Source organism: Poeciliopsis prolifica, unplaced genomic scaffold (assembly GCF_027474105.1).
Source record: "Poeciliopsis prolifica strain line A6 unplaced genomic scaffold, Auburn_PproV2 SCAFFOLD003, whole genome shotgun sequence".
Taxonomy (NCBI): domain Eukaryota; kingdom Metazoa; phylum Chordata; class Actinopteri; order Cyprinodontiformes; family Poeciliidae; genus Poeciliopsis; species Poeciliopsis prolifica.
This window is the reverse complement of record NW_026562378.1, coordinates 10,182,002-10,203,703: the sequence shown is the minus strand read 5'-3', so window position 1 is coordinate 10,203,703 and position 21,702 is coordinate 10,182,002. Positions and strand designations below refer to the sequence as shown.

At 39.6% G+C, this 21,702-nt stretch overlaps 2 protein-coding genes across 4 annotated transcripts; both read left to right on the top strand.

Moving 5' to 3' along the window:
* The first annotated feature begins 4,740 nt into the window (after positions 1 to 4,740).
* prelp (proline/arginine-rich end leucine-rich repeat protein) lies at positions 4,741 to 16,558 on the top strand. The gene is made up of 7 exons (XM_055027489.1): positions 4,741 to 4,859; positions 12,775 to 13,210; positions 13,296 to 13,481; positions 13,569 to 13,726; positions 14,149 to 14,345; positions 15,165 to 15,240; positions 15,335 to 16,558. The coding sequence occupies exons 2-7, from the start codon at positions 12,779 to 12,781 to the stop codon at positions 15,423 to 15,425; spliced, it is 1,140 nt and encodes a 379-aa protein (XP_054883464.1). The 5' UTR covers positions 4,741 to 4,859; positions 12,775 to 12,778; the 3' UTR covers positions 15,426 to 16,558.
* A 69-nt stretch (positions 16,559 to 16,627) lies between these two features.
* il19l (interleukin 19 like) lies at positions 16,628 to 20,942 on the top strand. Of its 3 annotated transcripts, none has more exons than XM_055027491.1 (7): positions 16,628 to 16,926; positions 17,857 to 17,968; positions 19,437 to 19,625; positions 19,831 to 19,893; positions 20,018 to 20,170; positions 20,257 to 20,319; positions 20,604 to 20,942. In XM_055027491.1, the coding sequence occupies exons 1-7, from the start codon at positions 16,724 to 16,726 to the stop codon at positions 20,688 to 20,690; spliced, it is 870 nt and encodes a 289-aa protein (XP_054883466.1). In that variant the 5' UTR covers positions 16,628 to 16,723; the 3' UTR covers positions 20,691 to 20,942. The 3 variants fall into 3 exon arrangements, with proteins under 3 accessions (XP_054883466.1, XP_054883465.1, XP_054883467.1); XM_055027490.1 differs by having other exon boundaries at positions 20,015 to 20,170; XM_055027492.1 differs by lacking the exons at positions 16,628 to 16,926; positions 17,857 to 17,968 and adding an exon at positions 18,849 to 18,992.
* The last annotated feature ends 760 nt before the right edge of the window (positions 20,943 to 21,702 follow it).

Here is a 21,702-nt window from a genome sequence, read left to right as displayed (position 1 = left end):
GACTAAGGAAAGGAGATCGGGCTTTTTCTGTTGTTGCTCCTAATCTGTGGAACAATTTGCCCTTTCAGACTAGATCTGCTAACAGCCTGGATCATTTTAAATCGCTCCTCAAAACTCATTTTTATTCGTTGGCTTTTAATTGAAGCAATTTTTGATATTCTGTTTTTATCTATTTGTGCTACTGTCCTTCCCGTGCAGCACTTTGGTGCAGCTCTATACCTGTTTTTAAAGTGCTGTATAAATAAATTTGACATTGACATTGTCATGAACAGACCAAGCGACACAACACATTTGGTGGAGCTAGTGATCTGACCTGCATGTGAACCGTCAACAAACTGAAGCTTGTCTGGGCAGCTCAATGTTTGACTTCATAAATCCTGCATAAGTTTTGGCTTGGAAGCGTCTGCCCATTTCTTTTCTCTGTTTTAATAGCTTGCATATGTCAAATGAGAAGAATTTGAACTTGCTGACTTGATTGACATTGATTTGATGAGCCAAAGATGTGAGTCTCATCTCATCAGCTGCTATTTCAGACTTTTATTTACTAGAGCTGAATGAATTAAGCTCTCTTGGTGCCTTCATAGTCCTCTCACTGCATATCAGTAAAATCAGTTCAACTTCACTGCTTTATTGGTTTTGTAGTATCACATTTATCTTAGTAATTTAACTTGCTAATTGCTTTAATTAAACTTAACAATATTATGAGATGTGGGATAATAACACCATGTGGTTATTAAAATGCATTCGGTTATATTAATTATGCTCCTCTTTTATTGAGTTACCTTGTTTGAGGAGTTGGCTGCTTTCTGTCTGGGGAAGAGCTCAGTATGGGGGCGTTTTAGAGTTATTTAGATTATTTGTCTAAGTTAGTATGATGCTGCATTCAAGTTGCTCTCAGAACTGGGACATTTCAACTTCACAGTCGGAAAAATCAACTAGAACTTCTCCTGTAGTCGGATTTCTAACTGGGAAGCTAGAAGCCATTGTGGCTTCCCCTGTAAGGCAGACTGTGTTTCAATATGGACGCTCCGTACATGAGCAGTATATAAGACAAACATGTAAACGTGGATCTAAAATCATTGTTACAAGTAGCGAACGCATCTCTAAGCTGAACAAATTCATTAAAGTTTAAAATGGTGATGTTGAGAATGTCTATGGGCTTCGCCGTGTTGAAATTCTTAACTAGTATGCTGTTAACTCATCAAGTTCAGCTGATAGTTCCAACTTCCAAAGTAACCTGAATGCAACATTAGTTAATTTTATCTATACATTTTTTTCTGACCATTTATAAATTACATAACTTCTCCTCAAGTGTCTTTGTGTTTGGTCAGATTTGTGAGTTCAGGTGTGTATATTTTGAAAGTTACTTTTTAAGTAGAGTTGTAATTTGCTGAGCTCTTTAAGTAATTTAGGTGGTTGAGATTCCTCCCAGTGGACTCGGTGCCGTTGTGGGCAGGACATTTCGCCTGCTGGTAGTCTTGCAGACAAAGCAGCCTTGTAACATAAAGCATTGCAGAAGACTCAACCGGGATAAAATACTAAACAAAAATGACCATCCATCCTTTAAGGCCCCTTATTGTGGAGCTCTGTTGTCATTTTTGAACAACAAAAATCCATTTTGAAAACATTTTTTCCTGTGTCCCCTGCTGGTTCCCTCAGACACTGGTGATCTTTCCTTAGTAAATCTAGAAAAAATGATTTAGTCTCTTGATTAAGCAGTGAGCAAGCATGTTTTCTGGATTTTATTATTTATTTTTTTTTTTTAACAAATTAAGCGTCTCAGTTGCACATTCTCACACAGGTGCTCCTTATCTATTCATTAAGTCACCAGTCAAGTTCAGTAATCAAACTCCATTGTTTAGATACTTCTTTGTACGGTTATTTCGTTCTCAGATCCTTTGCTGTTCTCAGCTTTTATTGCGTTTCCTGAGCTTTGTCGTTCGTTATTGTTAAAATCTAGTTTTATGATGTGCTTCCTATCGTCATCCGTGGGTTTTGGCTCCCCAACCACGTCATGACATGACAGGTCACATGCCTTATTTGTTACTTTTTTTTTTTTTTACACACATTTGTTTTCTTTCACCAAGGCCTGTTTTCTATTTATGTCTCTCTGAGGCTTGAAGAATCTGGTTTGAAAGAAATGATACAATTTTGACTCAGACAGAGGAAGTCCAAGCTGTGCCCTCCTTCAAAGAATTGCATTTTAAAGGTTCCTGCTGCAAATGTTCAGTTGTGAAAAAAAGCAACTGAACTTGCAATCTGCCGGAAAGAACATTGTTGTTTAACTCTCATGCCTGTCTATGTCTTTTTGTTTTCCATTTCTATGAGCACCACTTAGCAACATGTCTATGTCAGATATCAACTAAAACCACCACAATCATCTTAAAATTAAGACTTGCAAAATTGTAATATTGTGGAATTAAGTTTTAACCTGTTTGCCCCGCTGCGCCTCTTTTGTCAGCATTGTTCTCGCAGGACGCCATCTTCTCTTCGTTGCTTCAACAAAGCTCTCTGTAAAGTGTAAGAATATTAGTCTTTCTCATTCTGTGGGAACATTTCTGGCAGTCTCAGTATCTCATTTAAACAAAACAACTTCTTGACCCAAATCACTCAGAAGATGACTGAACAGACCGTTCTTGGACGAGTTTCAGATGATTTAACACGTTTTGGGCTCGAGTTGCAGTCTGTCTCCCTCTCTCCATCTGGTTGGAAAACAGCTGTTGTGGTATGTAATAGCGCTGAGAGAGGTACATCAGCCTGGAGACTTTCTGGAGCATGAGTGGCTTTCATCCTTTAAGTACGGCTCTCCCATTTTGAATCAACAGGTTGAATCCAGCCCTGAACAACAGGGATGCCACTGAACCATCATTTCCTCCCACATCCTGAAAGCTACACACCAGTTTGCTACAATACACAGGTGCGACTTCATGTGAGCTTCTAAATGAGCAAACTGGATCCCCATATGTGAGTTAATCTGTTTTAGATTGGTGATGTAGGTGCGACACTGTGAAGGTTACGACACAATCCACCTTGCTCTTCAGGAAGAAGCATTTTTATTGCTTCTCAAAGCAGAGCAGTAAAAGTGTGATGAGGTCTTACAGCTGCTGCTGGAAATGTTCTTAAATGTGTTATTTACATATTGGATAAAAGTGTCGCTATGTCCTGAGAGAGTACAATAATATGAGACAGATAAACATTGTGACACATCAATGTTTATCTGACATCATCAGCTGTCGATGTCATCAGATAAGCAGTTTTCCTGTAGCTTTACGTTGTTCCGCTATCATTAGCACAGCCATTACAAGTTGGAAATCTTGAGCTTGTGCGTTTTGTGCTGAGTAAAGGTGTGAACAGCACATGCACGAGCTGGCTGACAACGTTAAGACCTTCCTCCTGGCTCTGATTGGTTGTTTCTGACCGGGAGAGGGGCATCTCTGCAGATAACAATAGGTCCTTTGGGAGAAGGTGGAGAGTTTTAAAAACATTAAAAACGTTTTCATAAAGACAAAAGTAACAAAGGGGGACTTTTTTCTCAGTTTCTCACACAAGATCAGATGGGGTGTGTATAGCTTTTACCCCAATAAAAAAATGTTATTATAAATTGGATGCAACATTTTACATTTACTCTGGTCATTCTTGCATTATGTGACAAAATAATCAAGAGCAGAAGTCATCTGTAAGAGAGTAAATACTTCACTGTAGAGCGCTTGCAACTACATTTGCAGCAGAGGTAGCTAAGATGAGCTTATGCCTGAAACCGGAAAGCCTCCAAACTTTTATCAGACATGAGCTCACTTCATGTAATCAGGGAAGTGAATGGAAGACATTCCTCCAAACTGTGAGCTGATAGGGGAGGAGGCAAAAACAATTACCAAGAAAGTGACGTATTAATTACATAAACCCTTTTCTGCGTCCTTAATGTGCCCTTTCCTTTTTCAAGTGTAGTTTTATCTGGACCTGGTATTAGTCCAGTGGACTGGCAAAAGGCTCCTGGAGGGAGGAGTAATGAAAGAGAGGGAAGAAGTGGAGGAACATGTTTAAGAATCTGACTGTCCCGTTAGTTCACAGCTGCGTCTCATGCTGCAGGATCGCAGTCAATCAAACACACACCCACCCTGAATCACATGGATCACATGAAGTTAAATGCTTTTTAATTTCATTCGCACTCCACATCACTTCCAGAGCTACATCACCACATCTCCTACCTCGCCCGCTTCCTTGCTTCCTTGAGAATGACCAAAACGCTCTGGGAATTTAATGGAAACTGAACGGATGCTGGAACATCAGTGGGACGATTGAATCAGTGGAAAGATGCAAAAGCACATCTGTGTGTTGTCATCCTAACAATGTGCTGTGGGTGGAAGATGTACTTTCAGCTGGACTTTCCTAAACAAAGCTCCACTGTTTATAGCATTTCATGGAGATTTTTGCAGTGGCATGCATTTGTAAACACATCCATGGCACATTGTGTTGTTTTCTGTTTTGTGGGACTTGTCCATCCATCCTTTGGGGAAGAACACAATTACAACAAATCATGACTCATTTCAGTCACATGAAAGAGACTGCAGCTTTCCAGAAGGGATTAAGATTAAATCTTCTTGGACTGAAGCCGAGCAGAACAGAGCAGTGCAGAGCAGAGGAGGGGGGGAACCACTGTGACCCTCAGAGGGGACAGAGCCAGAGAACAAACCCAAAAGGCAGGCCTGTCCAGCAAGAAGCAGTGAAAGAGGGGAGGGAAGTGAACAGAGGAAGAGAGAGTGAGAGAGAAGGAGGGAGGGGTAGCAAAGGAGTGTGAGAGGCAGAGAGGAGTAAAGACACTATCTTGTGACTTGACAAAAGAGGGCAGGTCCCAGAGACAGGTAAGAAAGTTTATTTGTTGTCCAGTCGGGGAGATTTTGATGAGGAATCCTAATCAGTAGAAGTTGGCAGCAGGCAGGAGTGTTTTGTGTGTGCAGCAGAAGGAGGCAGAGGGAAATGTTTGTGGACTGAATCCTATTACAGAAACAGCTGAGTGAGTTTCTATAGAAACACTCCAACATACAAAGTGGTGCTGTGTCCTCCTGGTAGCTGCAGGGACTCTGAGTTCGCCACACACACCTCTTCACCTCGGCTTTTTAATCCATCAGTCAGTGAGCATAAATGCTTCTGCACTCAAGTGCATGCAAATGAAAGATTTTCAGTTTTGCAAAATGCAGATCCTGCGACTTTGCGTGATGCAGATGTGGCTCTTCAAGGCTTCAGCGAAAAGGGAGCCTTTTACTCGTCAACTTGAAATCCTCTGGATTGATTTCAGATGGATGCAGCTCCTAGGTGGGTGTGAACCAAAAGCTGTTATGAAAGTAAAAAGGAATGGTCTGGAAATCTCCTTGTAATGCAAGTTTATATTACTTTTTCTTTTGTAATCAAACACATTTTCTTCTGAACCTTCATAGTAGTAAACGACAATAAACAGAATCTGAAATGTGGAAAGAATGCTCAGAAGTAAACCGATCCTCACTGATTCTTGGAATAAAGATGCTGGCATTTGAGGCGCCAGTCGGGGCAAAAAGTTCAAAAATCCTGAACCTGTGGACACAAAACAGGCTATCAGCTGTGGAAAGTCTTTTTTGTTTTTTTATAAAATATTTTTGTAGCTGATTTAATGGTCAAATATGCTGTGTAGTTCATCTTTTTTCCTTAAAAGGTTTTATATTAATCATGTGAGACTGACTAGACGCCACAGTCGGACAATGACAACATTATAAATTAGCCAGTTGGTCGCACAAATTGCTAAAGGGAGATGATTAATTTCTACAGAGAAATTTCTGTCTCTTGTCTGAAGCTTTGGCTAAGTATTGATCTTAACTCTGGACCAGCGAATGTCTATTGCTAGTTAACCAAAATAAAAGAGAGTTTAGAAAAAAGCTTCTTACTAAAGACTGCTGTAACAAAAATTTTTATTATTAAATACAGTGACCGAAGCAAACCATGAATTGAAATTCCTTTTTTTTAAAAACTCAGCTTTCCTTGAAACTGCAAATGTTTCAGTCTCTTGTTTGATAAATTTATACATCAGAAGCAAGCTAATTTTGCACAGATATAGTATTTTATGTGAGATTTTGTTTTTAGATGGCCTCAATACTAAGTTAGTTGCTGAATGTAATTTTTTTTTAGCATTCATAGGTCAGACCAAAATTTTAATAATTCTTAAATCTTTTTTTCAGACTTTGCATTGTATACTTGATTTAACTTTTAATATCTTAATTGTTAAAGGGTATATGTGTAGTAAAAGATTTTCAATTGTTTTCAGGTCTAAATAAAGATGAAAATGTTCAATTTCAAGTCTGAACTTAAGAAGTTACAAGTGTAGCTAAAAGCAATCAGAAGTAGATCAAGAGCACAAGTGAAGGCTGAGAGGAGTAATGATGTTACATTTAAACCCCAAACTTGGACCTACAACACAAAGGACATACAGCCAAGCAAATATAGTTACAGAGAGGTGAAGTTTATGCATTCAACCAGCAAAGAGGAGAAAGCTTGGAGACTCAACAAACAGGCGCCTTACCAAAGTTTTTAAAAGCTCTGTGTAACGTGTGACGCCTGAGTCAGCAGTGGCGACTGTCAGTTCATAAACAAATAACTGTCTTTCAAAATCCTGAAAATACAAGAAAACTGAGAAACTGCAATAAATTCGGCTCCAGTTCTGAGCAGCATTATCGCTTTGATTCTCCCAACAATCGTTCCACTAGGGTCGTCTGCTCTGAGCCATCATTTCATGAAGTGATAATGCAAGTCTCATATTTTTCAACCTGATCAGTCTGTATTTTCCTCATAAGGATTAGCAGCATTACTGTGATATTGTTTTAAAAGTGTTATTTATGAGGACACTGTCCTGTGACAACCTCTGGAGGACTGACTCCAGTCAGCTAGAGAACAACATGTCACTTGGCCCTCAAAGATCCCATGTGTTGGATGGAGAGGATGTTGATAGACTAATGTACAATCAGACTGCAGATGTCAAACTCTCTCCTTCATTTGGCTCAGGCACAGGGGGAAAAACACTTTCAGCTGGGGTTAATTATCATGCCTCAACATTCAGATGGAGGTTTGGAGGCTGGTGGCTTTACATGATCTCTGGACATCAGCAGACGTTCATCAAATGTATTTTCATCAAATGCAAAACTCTTTGTAAAAATATTAAACTCACCATGCTTCTGTCTCCTCAGTGATCTAGTTGTTTCCTTCCTGCTTTATTTTTAAGGATTTTGTACTTTTCAAGATATTTGTTAAACATTTTTCAGATGCAAAACTTTTTTTTTTTTTACCTTGTTATTTTTTTTAAATATAACAATAGCTCAAACTGTGGATCTGGATGACATGCCTTCATCCATATATGGCACTCACTTCCTGTCTATAAAACAGACAAAGCTAGACTTCTTTGTTGTCAAAAAGGGCTCAGAGAAATTATTTATCTGTTTTATATAAGCAAAGGCTTTAAGTTATATTTTCTCTCCAGAAATTTGGATTTTAAACAATTAAACATGACTTTGCAGAAAAAGGACTTGGAACGACCTATTCAGTGACTCCATTAACTGTTTGCTCAGATGGTTTGCCATATGATTCATGCTTATTGGACTCCAAGAACATAGCTGTCCAACTCCAAATCGCGTGTTCTTCAGTCAGATTTACTTATCAAAGTGACACATTGCACAGCAATGAATCAAGCCTCTCTCACATTTGCAGTTTTTAAGCGTTTGCCAGACTACTTCACACCGAATAGCAGAACGAGGAGACAGAAACCTGGTTCTGGTTTCAAACTAAAGGGCTGTGAAGCTCTGAGAGGGAAAAAGGAAGGGCAACGCCAGGGAACACAGGAAACGTCAGGCGTGTTTTTTCAGGCAGGGCCTCTGGATCAGAACCTCTTTCCTGCCGTGGGATGTTTATGTGATGTGTCAGTCAATTTGTTTTTGTGGAACCTTGGTTTGTTTTCCATTAATTTGTGTTTCATTTGTTTTTTTTTAGTCTTGCTATTGTGTTTTATTTCTTGAGTTTAGCTTCTTTCTGTTTGTCTCGGTTTCCAGTTTCACTTCACGCCAGGTTCCAGTTTCATTGTCTTTCTTCTTTGGAGGTTTTTGATTGTATTTCTGGTTTTCACACCCAGTGTGAGCGACTTCTGTGTTGTACACACTAAATGTTGCAAGAAATGCATCGCTGTAGGGCGCCGACATTAAAGAAGGTTTCCTACACAGCCAGAAATGAACATGTTTCTATGGTCTTTAAGAAATGTTGACTGTATTTTATCATCTGTAGTTCAAAATCCACAATATTTCATGTTTTTCTCAAATGTTTCAACCCAAATTAGAGGATAACAATAAAATATTCTCGCAGGCAACACCCAGATAAAACAACAAACAAACCAAATAGAGTCCAGCCACACAAAATAAAGTGCCAAGTAGGTTATTCTTACTCTAAACTCAAGACGCTGATGAAGGGAAATTCATTACCACACAGTTTGAGTGAGATGCAATCTTTATTATTTGTGAAAACACAAACACAAATATTTGTCAGCTCAACTGGAGTGTTGCTCCTGCTGTCTTTCATCTTCCTCTTGACTCCATGGACACTTTTTGTGTTGTCGTTTCTGGGTCAGACCAGTTTCTGACCAATCCCAGTAATACCATGGGTATAAAACCAGAAATAAAACTGTTGGCAGCGAGTCTTGATGGAAAATTAAAATCAGAAACTCCACGAGGCGTGTCAGCAGAGGTTTGAAGTGCTCTGAAAACTCATCCCTTCTCTGTTCTGACTTTGGACTTAATAAAGTGGACCAATGTGGGAAAAAAAAATCTAATCTGTATACAATATATAGGACTCTGTACAATGTGGTCACTCCCTGGCCCAGAGCCAGTTGAACAGGTTTAATGCACAGTCAGTAGCCACAAGGCGGACAGGATGCATCTCTCCTTACTGAAAGGTCAGTTAATTATTTTGTTGACAAACATCTTCTTGTTCAAAATATGGGAGTTTCCAAAAATTAGGATGCTAATGGAACAATTAGGACGCTAATGGAACAATTAGGATGCTAATGGAACAATTAGGATGCTAATGGAACAATTAGGACGCTAATGGAACAATTTTCCATACCAAAAACATTGTAAGACCTTGCACATACTCTGAGCTTCTAACATTCAATGGAGAAATTTGTTAGACCTCAGGGCTTATTCCATCTTACTGTTTTTACCTAAACTATATTTTGTTATCTGTTAACAAACACTGGCACCTTATTTTAGTCACTGACAGCCTACTGGAACTTTTCCAAGGAGAGGTCAAAAGGAAACCTGTCTAACTGATTCTTCACAGACTTCTTGACCTCCACGTTTTAACAGACTGAGCAATACTAGTGTTAGATGACTAAAGAATTAAAATAAAATTCTTAAAAGAAATAACACAATTTTTACTTCACACCAACACAGCAGATGACACGTCTTGCTAAATCATCTCTGACTGTGGGAACTGTGATCTGGACCTCCAGCAGCTTAGAGTCACTCTTCTTCCAGACTCTGGGATCTTAATTTACAAGAGAAATTTGAAATTCACTGAAGTAACACTGAGGAGGAGGAGCATCATTTATACCTCCCTGTCTCTCCTTTTCCCAGCTGAAACAATTTTGCTGTTTCCTCTGACTCAAAAGTGGCTCAAAACAAAGAATTCAACACTTGTAACCCAATTCCTGGATACGTCTCTGTGTCCACACTTTGTGCATCATTTCAAAATCTTAGACTTCACTGAAGGCTGTAATTGTTCCTCTTGCCGGAGCAGCTATGACTACCACAGTTTTTGCTTCCAGTTAACTTTCAAATGTAATGTTCATTTACGATGCTCTGAAGAGACTGGTCTGCAGCCGTAACCCTCAGTGCTGCATCCTCGTTTAGTGACTCTCCAGCAGTCTTCCTCATAATTTTGCAGGCACAACATTTCTGTATTAAAAATTGTTTTCAAAGTTGCTTTCAGTGATGGCAACATTCACATTTCACTGAAAAACACTAACTTTGTGATTATCTGTTAATTGTACTGATTTCAATAATTACACATTGATTACTGAACCTATAAATCGGTTTTGTAAACGTTAAAACCTCACTGGAGAAGCAGCTTCTTTACAGGTTAGAATAAATGCATCGCTCTACTTAATCTGCCTTCCTCCTTTTGGATCTTCCCCTTCATCACGTCACACAATTTCAGTGACATAAAGTCTAAAAAACTGGGCAGTTTTCCAACACCAATGCAATGCAGGAATCATTGGTGCCTCACAGTTGGAGAGTTGAGCTTAAAGCTTGTGGTGATTATTTCCAGCAGGACTTCTTTGCCTGCCCAGGGAGTTGCTAGTTAAAAACACTTCTGCACACTCATTCAGTGCAAGCTGAATACCTTTATTGACCAGATTTGGTAGACGATTGTGTTCCTCCTTCACACAGCTGAGCTTGTTTTCACATCTGTAAACTATATTTCTAAAGATCAGGGGTTGCATTACCCTTTAAAATTCCTCCCACTTTGTTCTGCTGCTGAAAAGGAAAACTGGGTGCGTCGAAGAAGAATCTGCAGCAAAGATTCCCTCATGCAAGCTGACTAATGTTTTTAAACCAGTGTTATCACAAGGACTTTTTCTCATCTGGTCATTAAGGAGCAAATAGCTTAGTAGATTTAAATTATTCAGTCTACCTGCTTGTGAACTAAAGTTATGAAATGTACATATAAATGAATATATTCAGCATTTATTTATTCACTATTTCCAAGTTTCTATTTAATTTTAATTTTATTATGTCTGTAATTTTTAATAATCAGTTATTTTAAGTTATTTTATATTCAATGGGATATACAATATTTTGTTACTGTACTGCTGTAATAATTGATTTTTTCCACTGTGGGATTCATAATGGACTATTCTATTCTATTCTATTCTATTCTATTCTATTCTATTCTATTCTATTGTGTACCTACATTAATGTCTTTGAATTTTCCCACCATGAATGATATTAATTTGCAAATGTTATTCATTTTTGGAGTATTTTGTGTATCATTATCTGATCTTCTTTAAGAATTTACTCAAATTTGACAAAAATAAAACAAACAAACAACAATAACAACAGAAAAACAAACCACCCAGTTCCGTCCTTCAATATAAAGCAACAGCATTTCAGCTCTCATAATGAGCATAGTTCAATTTCTTAAATTGGGCTATCCCTACTACTACTCCTAAATAATCAGGATATGTTTTGGAGAATTCACTCAGCCCTGTTTTGTCACAGAACAAGAAAGTCGTTGAGATTTAATGGCTGACGTGTGAGGAAGAAGCCTGTGGATGTGGCAAAGCAGCAGTCACACGGTGTGGAGGGAGAAACTGTATGATTTTAGTTCAGACCCAGAACCCGGGAGAACCCGAGTTATGGTGAACTTCAAAAATTATAAAAACAAAAGAAAAAAAAAACAGTCAAAGTACGGCAACCGTCTTCTTTCTCTGCGAAAACAAAGTGAAACTCTTTTCATGACCTCAAACTCCTCTAATGAAACCAGTTTTTGGGAATAAATGTGCTTCTATCCCATGTGCAAATATTAAATGAGTGAAGGAAGGAAATGTTAGATTAAAGAAAAGAGCAACGTCACAGTGTTTTCCAAGTTCGAGGTGCTGAAAACAATGAACTCAGAATAAATTGGGAACAAAAGCTGCAACAACAAATCAACAGTGACATCATTTACTGCAACAGGCGCCTTAAATAAAGTCTGTGAAGGGAAGATTTAGTCATTTGTTTTCCCATACACAAAAAGTTGCTCACCAGATGAGCCAGTAAGAAAGTCGGTGCTGAATTGCAGAACCAAATAACAGATCGAAATCCTTTCATTATCGTGATAATTAGGAAATCAATTCTAAAGTTTTAGACGTTTTAACAAAGTTTTATTTAGCTTCAATGAGTAAGTTATTTCACTAAATAACCAACAATTTTAATGCAGACAGAATACTCTCTTCTCCTGACAAAGACTTGGATAATTGTGTAAATTATTCCACTAGGCTGTTTTGTGTTCGACTGGCTTTTTTCTCTACGCACCCACACAAGGTTCCAGATTCACAAAAGGTTTTCACTGCTTTCGCACACGCAATGAAAGTTTATCTGTCCAACTCAGAGCTCTGGTGTTCACCTCGACTCATAAGGAGGAGCAAATAGTTTCTCCATGTATTATGCGTGATTTCACAGGCAACGGGAGCAAAATAAATTTACATTTCTTTTGTGACTTCTGGATGAGTCACTAATATCCTGTTTGAGTCATCTCAGTTCTCCACAGATCCATGTTTTCTCCATTAATGTTGCTCATTTTGGTTTGATGGCCTTATAAAGCTCGGAAATGGTTTTGCAATCTTTTCAAGACAGATAGTCGGTGGTCTTATTTCTTGTCTGTTATTGACTTTCTTTAGACTGAAGCACAAAAGGTTTTTAATGTGTGACCTTTGAGCCTAATCCTGATGTCAGACAGATTCAGTTCAATAGATTTCTTGTTTCTGCAACTCTGGCAATAATCAGGCTTAAGTATAGAAAGAGCTACTTTACTCAACTCGCAACAAAATCTTGTTCCTCTCAGTTAATTTATAATTTAACATGAATTAAATCCATCCTTGTCCCAATGATTTATAGAATAATAATTAATACATTTCCTCTTAGAAAATTATGACTTCAAAACCTTTCTTTATCGCAATGTTGTGCATTTAACTTAAGAAACAACAAGGTTCTTTTTCATGCTCTCTTGTAGGACAATGAAGACTGGTGTGGGACTCATTTCTTCATTGCTCCTGTTCCTCTTAATGGGAGCAGTCTTTGCCCAGAGGCCGCGACCGAAGAAGCCTACCAGACGTCCAGCCACCACCAGGAAGCCTTTTGCCCCCAAGCGTGTGGAACCAGCCGTTTCCGAGCCCCAGGAGCCCACAGATTTCCCTCCGCCCATCCTCGGCCCGCCATCCGTCTTCTCTGATTGTCCCCGAGAGTGTTCATGTTTCCCAAGCTACCCAAATTCTCTCAACTGTGAGAACCGGAACATCCGTGTGGTCCCGGTCATCCCATTCAGAACTCATTACCTGTATCTACAGAACAACTACATCTCTGAGCTCACTGCAGAGGCCTTTAACAATGCTACAGAGGTCCGCTGGATCAATCTGGCAAACAATCGCATCCAGAAAATTGACAAACAGGTTCGTCAGACGGTTTTTGTCTTTTAAGGCCTCTAAAAATCTGAAAATCTGGTTTAAAATGCCAATCTGTTCCCCGTGTCTGCAGGTTTTTGAGAAGCTCCCAGGTCTGCTGTATTTCTATATCCAGAGAAACCAGCTGAATGAAGTGCCATCAGGCCTCCCAACAAGTCTGGAGCAACTTCGTCTGGACAGGAACCGCATTTCCAAGATCCCCGCTGGTGCCTTCACCAAGATGGCGAACCTGACTCTGCTTGACCTGCACTACAACCAGGTGAACCACATTTAGCACCTGTGCAGGCAGGAGAGCCAACTGCATTATGGGAGGAAGATTTTCAGTGTGTGGTGTCTTCTCGGTCAGCTGAGCGACAGTGGCCTGGGAAAGAACACGCTCAAGGACCTGAAGAACCTCATGCAGCTCAACCTGGCGCACAACGTTTTGAAGAAGATGCCCGCTGGAGTGCCAAACAGCCTCATCCAGCTGTTCCTGGACAAGAACCGCATAGATGACATACCAAAGTAAGTAGACAGAATGCAAACATTGGTTAACGGACATGTGTATACAAAGACCCCAATGAACAGTGACAGTGTAAAAGGTATATGGACTGAAATGTTGCCAAAAAATTTAATATTTCTACGATTTGTGCCGCTGTGAGAAAGATTTATATTTGGAACATTGAACATTGCAGATATGAACCAGAAATTTACAATGAAAGCTATTCTTATCTCTGCATGTTTCTTTTTAGTTAAAGTGCAAACTTTTTATCTCAAACCATTAAAAGCTCCAAAATGTAAAATATGTTTGGCAGTTTAAATCCTTCTGCAGTTTCCTTCAGGGCAACAGAAAGTTACATTTAGATGTAGAGAGCTGTTTTTGACTCACCGCTGATTTGTTGAGGAGTACCACCTTTGTTTATGTCCTGTATGCCTGCGCTGTCCAGAGATTACTTCAAGGACTTCACCCATCTGGCGTTTGTGAGGCTCAACTACAACCAGCTGAGCGATAAAGGAGTTCCCAAGGCCGTGTTCAACTTGAGCAGCCTGCTGGATCTGCAGCTGGCTCACAACCAGCTCACAGTGATCCCCCTCTTCAACAATCACCTGGAGCACTTGCACCTCAACCACAACAGCATTGAGAGTAAGTGACGGTCTTCTACTGCTAATCTAGTAACACTCTTCCAAACGTGGAAGAGTGTTACCGGTGCAGTTTGATTTCTCTCTGCACTGGGTAAACGGATTTGGACAAGGAGTTGCAGAACCATGTCCTCGCCTGTGGTGGCACTGCACCAAGACCTGCTGAAGGAAACAACGCAAAAACCTCAAATGAAGACACTGGACACAACTTCCTTCTTCACACAATATAAACAAAATTGGAAAGGTCTCAAATTTCAGAGGTTGTAGAGTTTCTCTTTTGTCTTTGGTAAACAACCACAAGCCATTTCTCCTGCAAACAATAGACTTGGTACATTTGTTTTGGTTGTATTTACCCAGAATGCCATGCGCGCTATATTCTGCTTTCTGCTTTTGGAGCGGTTTCTGGTCTGCTTGCATCCGCAGACGCATTCGAGCAGCGCCAGAGTTCACTTCAACTGCAACTGAACACCTAGGTTTTTAGGCGGATCAGAGTTTTTCCTTCATCAGAGTTTGATTGTGCATTCACACCTCAAACGAACCGGTTTGATTAAAGCGGACTAAGTGGGGCAGGTCCACACCCTAAAATTTCACCTATAAATACAAGTCGACTTGCACATGACTTTGAACTCAATTAAGAAAATATTAAATTTTTTCTGTACATTTCAAAATAAAATAGCACTGAGTCGGCTGACAAGCTGCCTGAACAACACAGCAATCCGCAATTTAGTAAACTCACCGGGGCTTAAAATTTGAAGTTCAGTAAACAATAATAATAATAAAGGAGTTTTTATTTTGTATCTGTAACTATTTGTTTTACTAACAGACATCAACGGCACTGAGATCTGCCCATTCAGCCTGCTGGCCGACCTGACTGACGACCGTCTGGTGCCACGACTAAGGTAGACCAACATGTCAACATGAACCGCATGAGCTCGCTCTGAACGGGTCTAACAGTCGGGTCACATGCTGATGCATTTTATTCTGCTGCCTCAGATACCTGCGTCTGGATGGGAATCATTTGCACCCCCCCATCCCTATGGATGTCTTCATGTGCTTCAGACACCTTCACTCTGTCGACATCTAAGAGGCAGGGTGTCTTCTCACACAAACCTGCACACAGACGAAAAACCAAACAAACGACAGCAGTGCACGACGGGGAATTGGAGATAAAGCACGCTCACTGGAGCACAAGGTTTCGAGCTGGAACGAGCAGAACGAGTTGCATTACTGAAAGAGGAACTCTGCTCAGCTGCAAAGCTTTGAGTTTGCTTTTTAAATGACTGAAAGTGTCATTCTGCCAGAATCCAAGCAGTGGACTGCAAACTGGCAACAAGAGATTATAGGAACATTTAGCTATATTCAATAAAAAAAACATAGAAAAAAAAAAACATTTGAATGAGCAAAACTCCAACTCCAGGTGTAATAAAATACATGCATTTAATAAGTTAAATTTAGCTAAATATGTATTTATTTCAGTAATTCAATTTAAAAAGTGAAACTCATAAGTCGTACAAGTTTATTACCCAGATACACTAAAGAATTCACTTCTGGATGGATTTTGGGTGGATATGAACATTAAATAGGACAAACAAAAACCAATATTCAATGCATGAAAGTATTTAAAGCATAAAGTATTCAGTTTTAACCCCATCCGTCTCCTTTTGCATGAATGAGGTGTGATGTGGTTCAGTCTGCAGTCTGTCCACAAATCCCCATCCTCCGCTTTTGAACAGGTTTTGCTCCACCATTCCCTTAATTTACTTTAACTTTTCATTAATGTGTTTAGATAATGAACTCTGTGAACTGCAGAGTTAGCAGCTGTCAGGTCACCAGCCTTCCCCAGGATTTTTTTTATTTTTTTTTATTGATCTTATGTAACATTTACATTTACACAATCGTGAAAACGAGCGGAGATAAATGAAGAATACGTCACTCTGTTTGTAATGAATCTGTACATGAGTTTCACCTTTTCAGCTGAATTACTAAATTAAATTTATTTGATATTTAAAGCAATGGAGATGCTCCTCTGCTCTGCTACAGAGGGCGGTTTTAAGGACCAACATTTACAGTGCATAGGTCTGAATAACGCCTTCAGTTTCCAAGGTGCTCTGTGTAAAAATGTTTTTGTTATTCCTATTAATAGACTTTTATGTTATTCCTCTGTATAAAGGCGCTTTGTACAAATACTGAAAAATAAAATGTCTTTGCTCATACCTAGCTGATCTTTAATCATATTTTTTTTTCATAGCTCTGATACATTTTCAGAGCTATGGAGTTTGCTGCGCTCAGGTTTTTTGTTTTGTTTTTCTACAAGATAAAACATGTTCACTGGATTTGGGTTTCAGGTAATGTTGAAGTATTTGTATCCTTAGCGTTTCAAAAATGTTCTCAACACATTATGCAAATTTATGCAGTCATCATGCAGGGATGAACGCTGCCAAATTGGCAAGGGGAAAAAATGTAATTCGTTCTAAAAACAGAAACGTTTTCAGGAAGTTTCTCTCTTCAAGTCAGGGTGGAGGAAGAAGTCTGTGGCAGGAAGGATGTGAGCGTAACCAGGAAGAAGCTCCATCCGTTAGATCCAGGTACAAGAACCATGACTCATCCTGACTTTAGTCTTGAATAGATGCTAACAGTCATTAAACAAAAAGAAAACAGCAGAACATCAATACAGAGGCACGCAGAAAGGGAAAATGCGGATTTTAGTTCTCTCTAGTCATCTTCCCCATTGACTCGTTTTCGCTTTTCTTGTAGATGTTTCAGTTGTTTTTTTTTCTAACCTTCAGGTATTTTAACGAGATCATGATTCAATGCACTCTGACACAGTTCCTAGAAACAGCCCCACAGCATCACACTCCCTCTGCCGTACCAGACATTTTGAACAATTCGTCCTTTGTGTTCATCCATACCCACCTGAGAGCTTTGTCACAAAAAAGTTGAATCATAGACTCATCCAAACAGAGCAAACTTGTAAAGTTGAAGTTGCACCAGAATTTATATTTATAAAATAAAAATAAATTGGTATTTTCTACATAAAATAAGCATTTATTTGGACACATTTTTTTCCAGGTGGCAGGCATTGATCAGTTCATCTTGACAGCAACACCTCAGTGTATTTCATTGCAGTTTTTATACAGTAGGTCAACACAAAGCCATAGAGGTATTGGGATGCATAGTTTTAAAAAACATTCACAAATAAAGTTCTAAAGTTTGTATTCATCTCCATGTATTCATCCAAGTCCTTTTGGAAATAAGTCCAGCAGCTTCACTGGAAACTGAAAAATGTTCTTTGCAACAAGATTCAGGCTCAGTCAAACTGAGTACAGGTCATCTGTGAAACATAAATCTAGCAAAATATTCTCATCTGGGCTCAGGTCAGGTTAAGGTTTTCTTTAGACGTCTTGATGTTTTGGTAACTTTGTAGTTGTGCCAGTTTCAGATGCTGAATTGAACATTAAGATGTTTAAACTTTGGGGTGATGTTTTACAGCCTAACCTTGCTCTGGTCTTCCCCAGAACGTCTTCGACCTCTTGCCTGCTGATTTCCTTGCTCTTCATGATGAAGTTTACTAACATGCTGAGGCATTCACAGAACAGCTGGAGTTACACTGAGGACTCTGTGAACTCAGTAAGTGAATTCTGGAGGAAAGAGGTCAATTTCATGTATAGGAATCATATTAACAGGTGCTGCATACATAAGCATGCCACACTTTTCAGATTGGTATTTTCTTTCTTTCTGCTCTTATTTTAGACAGATCAGAAATCTTTATGCAAGATCTTCTTTCTGGTGAATACATTCTTCCTCTCAGGAGATACAGCTTGCCCATGCAGCTCGGTGATGACCCCTACTGGCTACTTACTGTATCACTACTGTTACTAACCTTTTAAAATTTCTGTACTTCCAGTTACAAATGCTGACACATGTTTCCGGCAGGTCGAAAGAGTTTTGCGCTGATAATCTGGCAGTAGCAAACAGTGACTCAATATTGCTCCAAGGCCGCAGGCAATTCCTGTTTTCATCTGACTTCCTTGAAGACATTTTTTTAAAACAATGATTGGATTCTGTTACTGCAAATAGATGAGCAGGTTGAGCGACCGTTTCTGAAAATGACTTGCTAAACCTGTCTTTAGCCTGTGTTTGGACCTCGAGGGGTCAAAAAACAACCAAACAAAAAAAGGTGCAGACAGATGGATAATTGGTGTTGAGCAGCAGAGGGAATGATCGAAACTCTCCAAGAAACTATAACCTGGACAGTTTTAGGTGTAGACACTTAATTCATCCTAAAACTGAGAAAAAAAAAAGCACAGATCATCTGGCAGATTACAAGGCAGATGTACAAAAGTAATGATGACTCTCTTATCTGATGAATGACTCATGAAAGCATTCGCAGGAATGTCAGTGAGAGTTTGTTCTCCACAGTGACATGGGGTTTACGTCACGAAAAAGGAGGAAACTCTCAATTATGGACAATCATTTTCTTTTACAATAGCATGAATGAGGAGTTACTTTAATTGCATCACTTCCAGAAACAGAGGTGTGCAGCTTTCGTTTTTGTGGCTCGGAATATGATTGCAAAAGTCCCCCCTCAGTCTACTATAAGAGCAGAGAGGATGGAGCCTCAGAGACACTCATCCTCTCAGGTAACACACAGGTGAGTCTGAGCACAGGTGATGCTGTTGCTGCTCTGGGTCATGGTGACTGATCATGAACTTTGCACTGGTTCTGTGTACTTTTCTTTAATCTCGTAGGGATATCCCACATGTTGTATAACTAAGTAGTGCAGTAAATGCACACAACCAGGCATTTAATCATTAATGATCGATTGTTGCAGCGGTTCACCAAGATGTTGCCAAGATGGGTGATAACTACATCCTTACATGTAACATTCTCCTGTTGATGCACTGTAAAAGCTGACGGCGCCCTGAAGTTAAAAGCACTTAATTTATCTCCTAACTAAAGTTGGTTTAATAGTTTTATTATGTTTGATTTAGTGTTTGGGTTAATTGTTTCATATCTAACTCATCATTTTAAGACAGCTTCAAAACTTCCACTGCTCAGGACTTAACATTTAACAAATCAAAATGTCTCTATTCAGTTTCACCTGCAGGTAACCACAGCGATGAAGATGCTGCTCAGTTCTTCCATTTGGGCCATGCTCCTCCTCTTCCTCCTCGGTTTTCTGATCCGGGCCGCGGAGAGCCGGACGCTGCACATAGACGGCTGCTCTGCCAACGTTCACCTCCATGAACTACACCAGTACTTCTCTGAGATAAAATCAGATGCGGTGAGTTTAATAAAAACACACACACACACACACACACACACACACACACACACACACACACACACACACACACAGACACACGCCTGTGTCTGCTCATGGATGCAGACACAGGAAGTCATTCGCTTCATGTTCAAATGTTCATTATTAGATGGAAAGAAGCCGCCTGAGAGATTTTAATCCCCCTTTTTCTGATTTTACATGACAGATATCAGCAGACGGCGAGATTGAAGTAAAACTTCTGGATGCGTCTCTGATGAAGAACGTTCAGGTGAGCTTTTCAGGCATTTTCACATGAGAACATTTCCATCCTGTCTCTCTATGTGTACAACAGCATACATCACTCGATGTAGTGATGAATGCTTTCACTCCTAACACCTGCTTGCCTCCAGCAGGAGGGCCAGACGTGCTGCTTTGTGCGTCTCCTGCTGCGTTTCTACGTCGAACGAGTCTTCGGCAACTACGACTCCTCTCAGCCAAGTCAGCAGCGCTGCTCCAGCGCCTTGGCAAACGCTTTTGTCAGCATCAGAAGGGAAATGCATAAATGTGTAAGTCAGCCGTCCTGTTTCAGCTGCGATGTTACCAGAAACAGCTCTGGGTCGTGTTAGTGACTTTTGAACTCTGCTTTTCTCAGCACTGCCACTGTGGAGAAGAAACCCAGAGAACAATTGACTCAGTGCTCGCCAGCTTTGACAAGGTACACTGCACCATGTGTGCTTTCTGTACAAAATGCAAAGATCTTATCTCGGCTCACATAACTCAGCTAGATGCAGAAGGTTTCAGTTTTTGTGAGCAGAGAAATAGCTTTGTAAAGACTTTGCATGTCAGAAATTGTTGAGCATTTATTTTTCTTGTTACAAACTCAACCATAAAGAAATTAAAAAAAATTTGTTAAGCTACTCTAATATTGCTTGAGTGATTTTCCATTTCTGCTCATCTCTAAGCCTCTTTTCTCTCTTCTCTGCTTCTCCTGCTGAGCAGCTGCAGATCCAGCAGGCGGCGCAGAAGGCTGTGGGGGAACTGGGCACAGTGCTGGACTGGCTGGAGGGACTGGGATCTAAATCATAAACACGAAGCTGACCCGCACGAGAGCTACTCGTTCGTCGACCCCTGAGCCATTTTGCATTTCTCTGTGTTTGTACTTGAATTAATTTAAACCTGTATATATTTGTATTCTCTCACACGTTCTTGGTGGAATGTCTGAAGCTGAAAGGATGTATAGTTTGTTGAAATTTAAATGAGCAATAGGTTTTTCTGTGACGTTGTAAAATGACTTTTTATTAAAACAAAGCTTTTATCTCAATTGTAAAAATAAATTAAAAAAATATGACTACACTATAATTTTTCTGCAGCGTTTGTTGTAATTTACTGCCACCTAGGGGCTTTAAGAAGAATGTAACAACAACAGAAAAAAAAAAGATTTCCTCATCAAACTCATCAGCCTCATCAGCCTCATCATAGAACAAAAGAACAGTGTTCATTCAACTCAAATATGAACTTATAAAAAGTAAAATCAAAAAATTAGATCATTTTAAATGGTCTATTAATTTTTTCCAGAGCTTTATCTTTTTTGGAGAATAACTGACAGTGGAGAAATATACACCTAAAGAACATGAGTAAAATATTTGCTACCTGTTAAATGTTTCTTAAAAAACCCAATAGGGTGAGTTTTGGGTCACTGTCTTCAAAAAGCAGCGAGTGCAGAATGAATGTAAACGTGACCAACCCTGAATCCAGCAGAACAGCCCAGACCATCACACTTCCTCCTCCGTGTTTGACAGCAGACGCCCCACACTGTGGAACGATCCTTTCAGCTGCTACACAGTGTGAACTGAAAACGTCAAATTATGATTCATCAGTCCTTTTTCACCTCTATTCCTGGTAGTTGTGTTTCATGGCACAGATAAGCTTCCTTATATCAGTCTGATATGATATTTAGTGTTTTATTTGTGTTGCTGCAAATCTGCAGATCTTCACAGTGAGACTTGATTACTACTGTCACTATTAGACTACATCTATGAGCCGCTCATCACCAAGCTGCTTACTTTAGGATCTTGCCCTCTGAATCGGTTGTGGCTTT

Excerpts from the sequence above, each read along its gene's own strand:
- il19l (XM_055027490.1), top strand. The coding sequence starts at position 16,724 with ATGTTCTCAACACATTATGCAAATTTATGCAGTCATCATGCAGGGATG. Across the intron at positions 16,927-17,856 it reads GCTCCATCCGTTAGATCCAG|AACGTCTTCGACCTCTTGCC; the intron begins GTACAAGAACCA and ends GGTCTTCCCCAG. Across the intron at positions 17,969-19,436 it reads CTGAGGACTCTGTGAACTCA|TTTCACCTGCAGGTAACCAC; the intron begins GTAAGTGAATTC and ends GTCTCTATTCAG.
- prelp (XM_055027489.1), top strand. The coding sequence starts at position 12,779 with ATGAAGACTGGTGTGGGACTCATTTCTTCATTGCTCCTGTTCCTCTTA. Across the intron at positions 13,211-13,295 it reads TCCAGAAAATTGACAAACAG|GTTTTTGAGAAGCTCCCAGG; the intron begins GTTCGTCAGACG and ends CCGTGTCTGCAG. Across the intron at positions 13,482-13,568 it reads TTGACCTGCACTACAACCAG|CTGAGCGACAGTGGCCTGGG; the intron begins GTGAACCACATT and ends CTTCTCGGTCAG.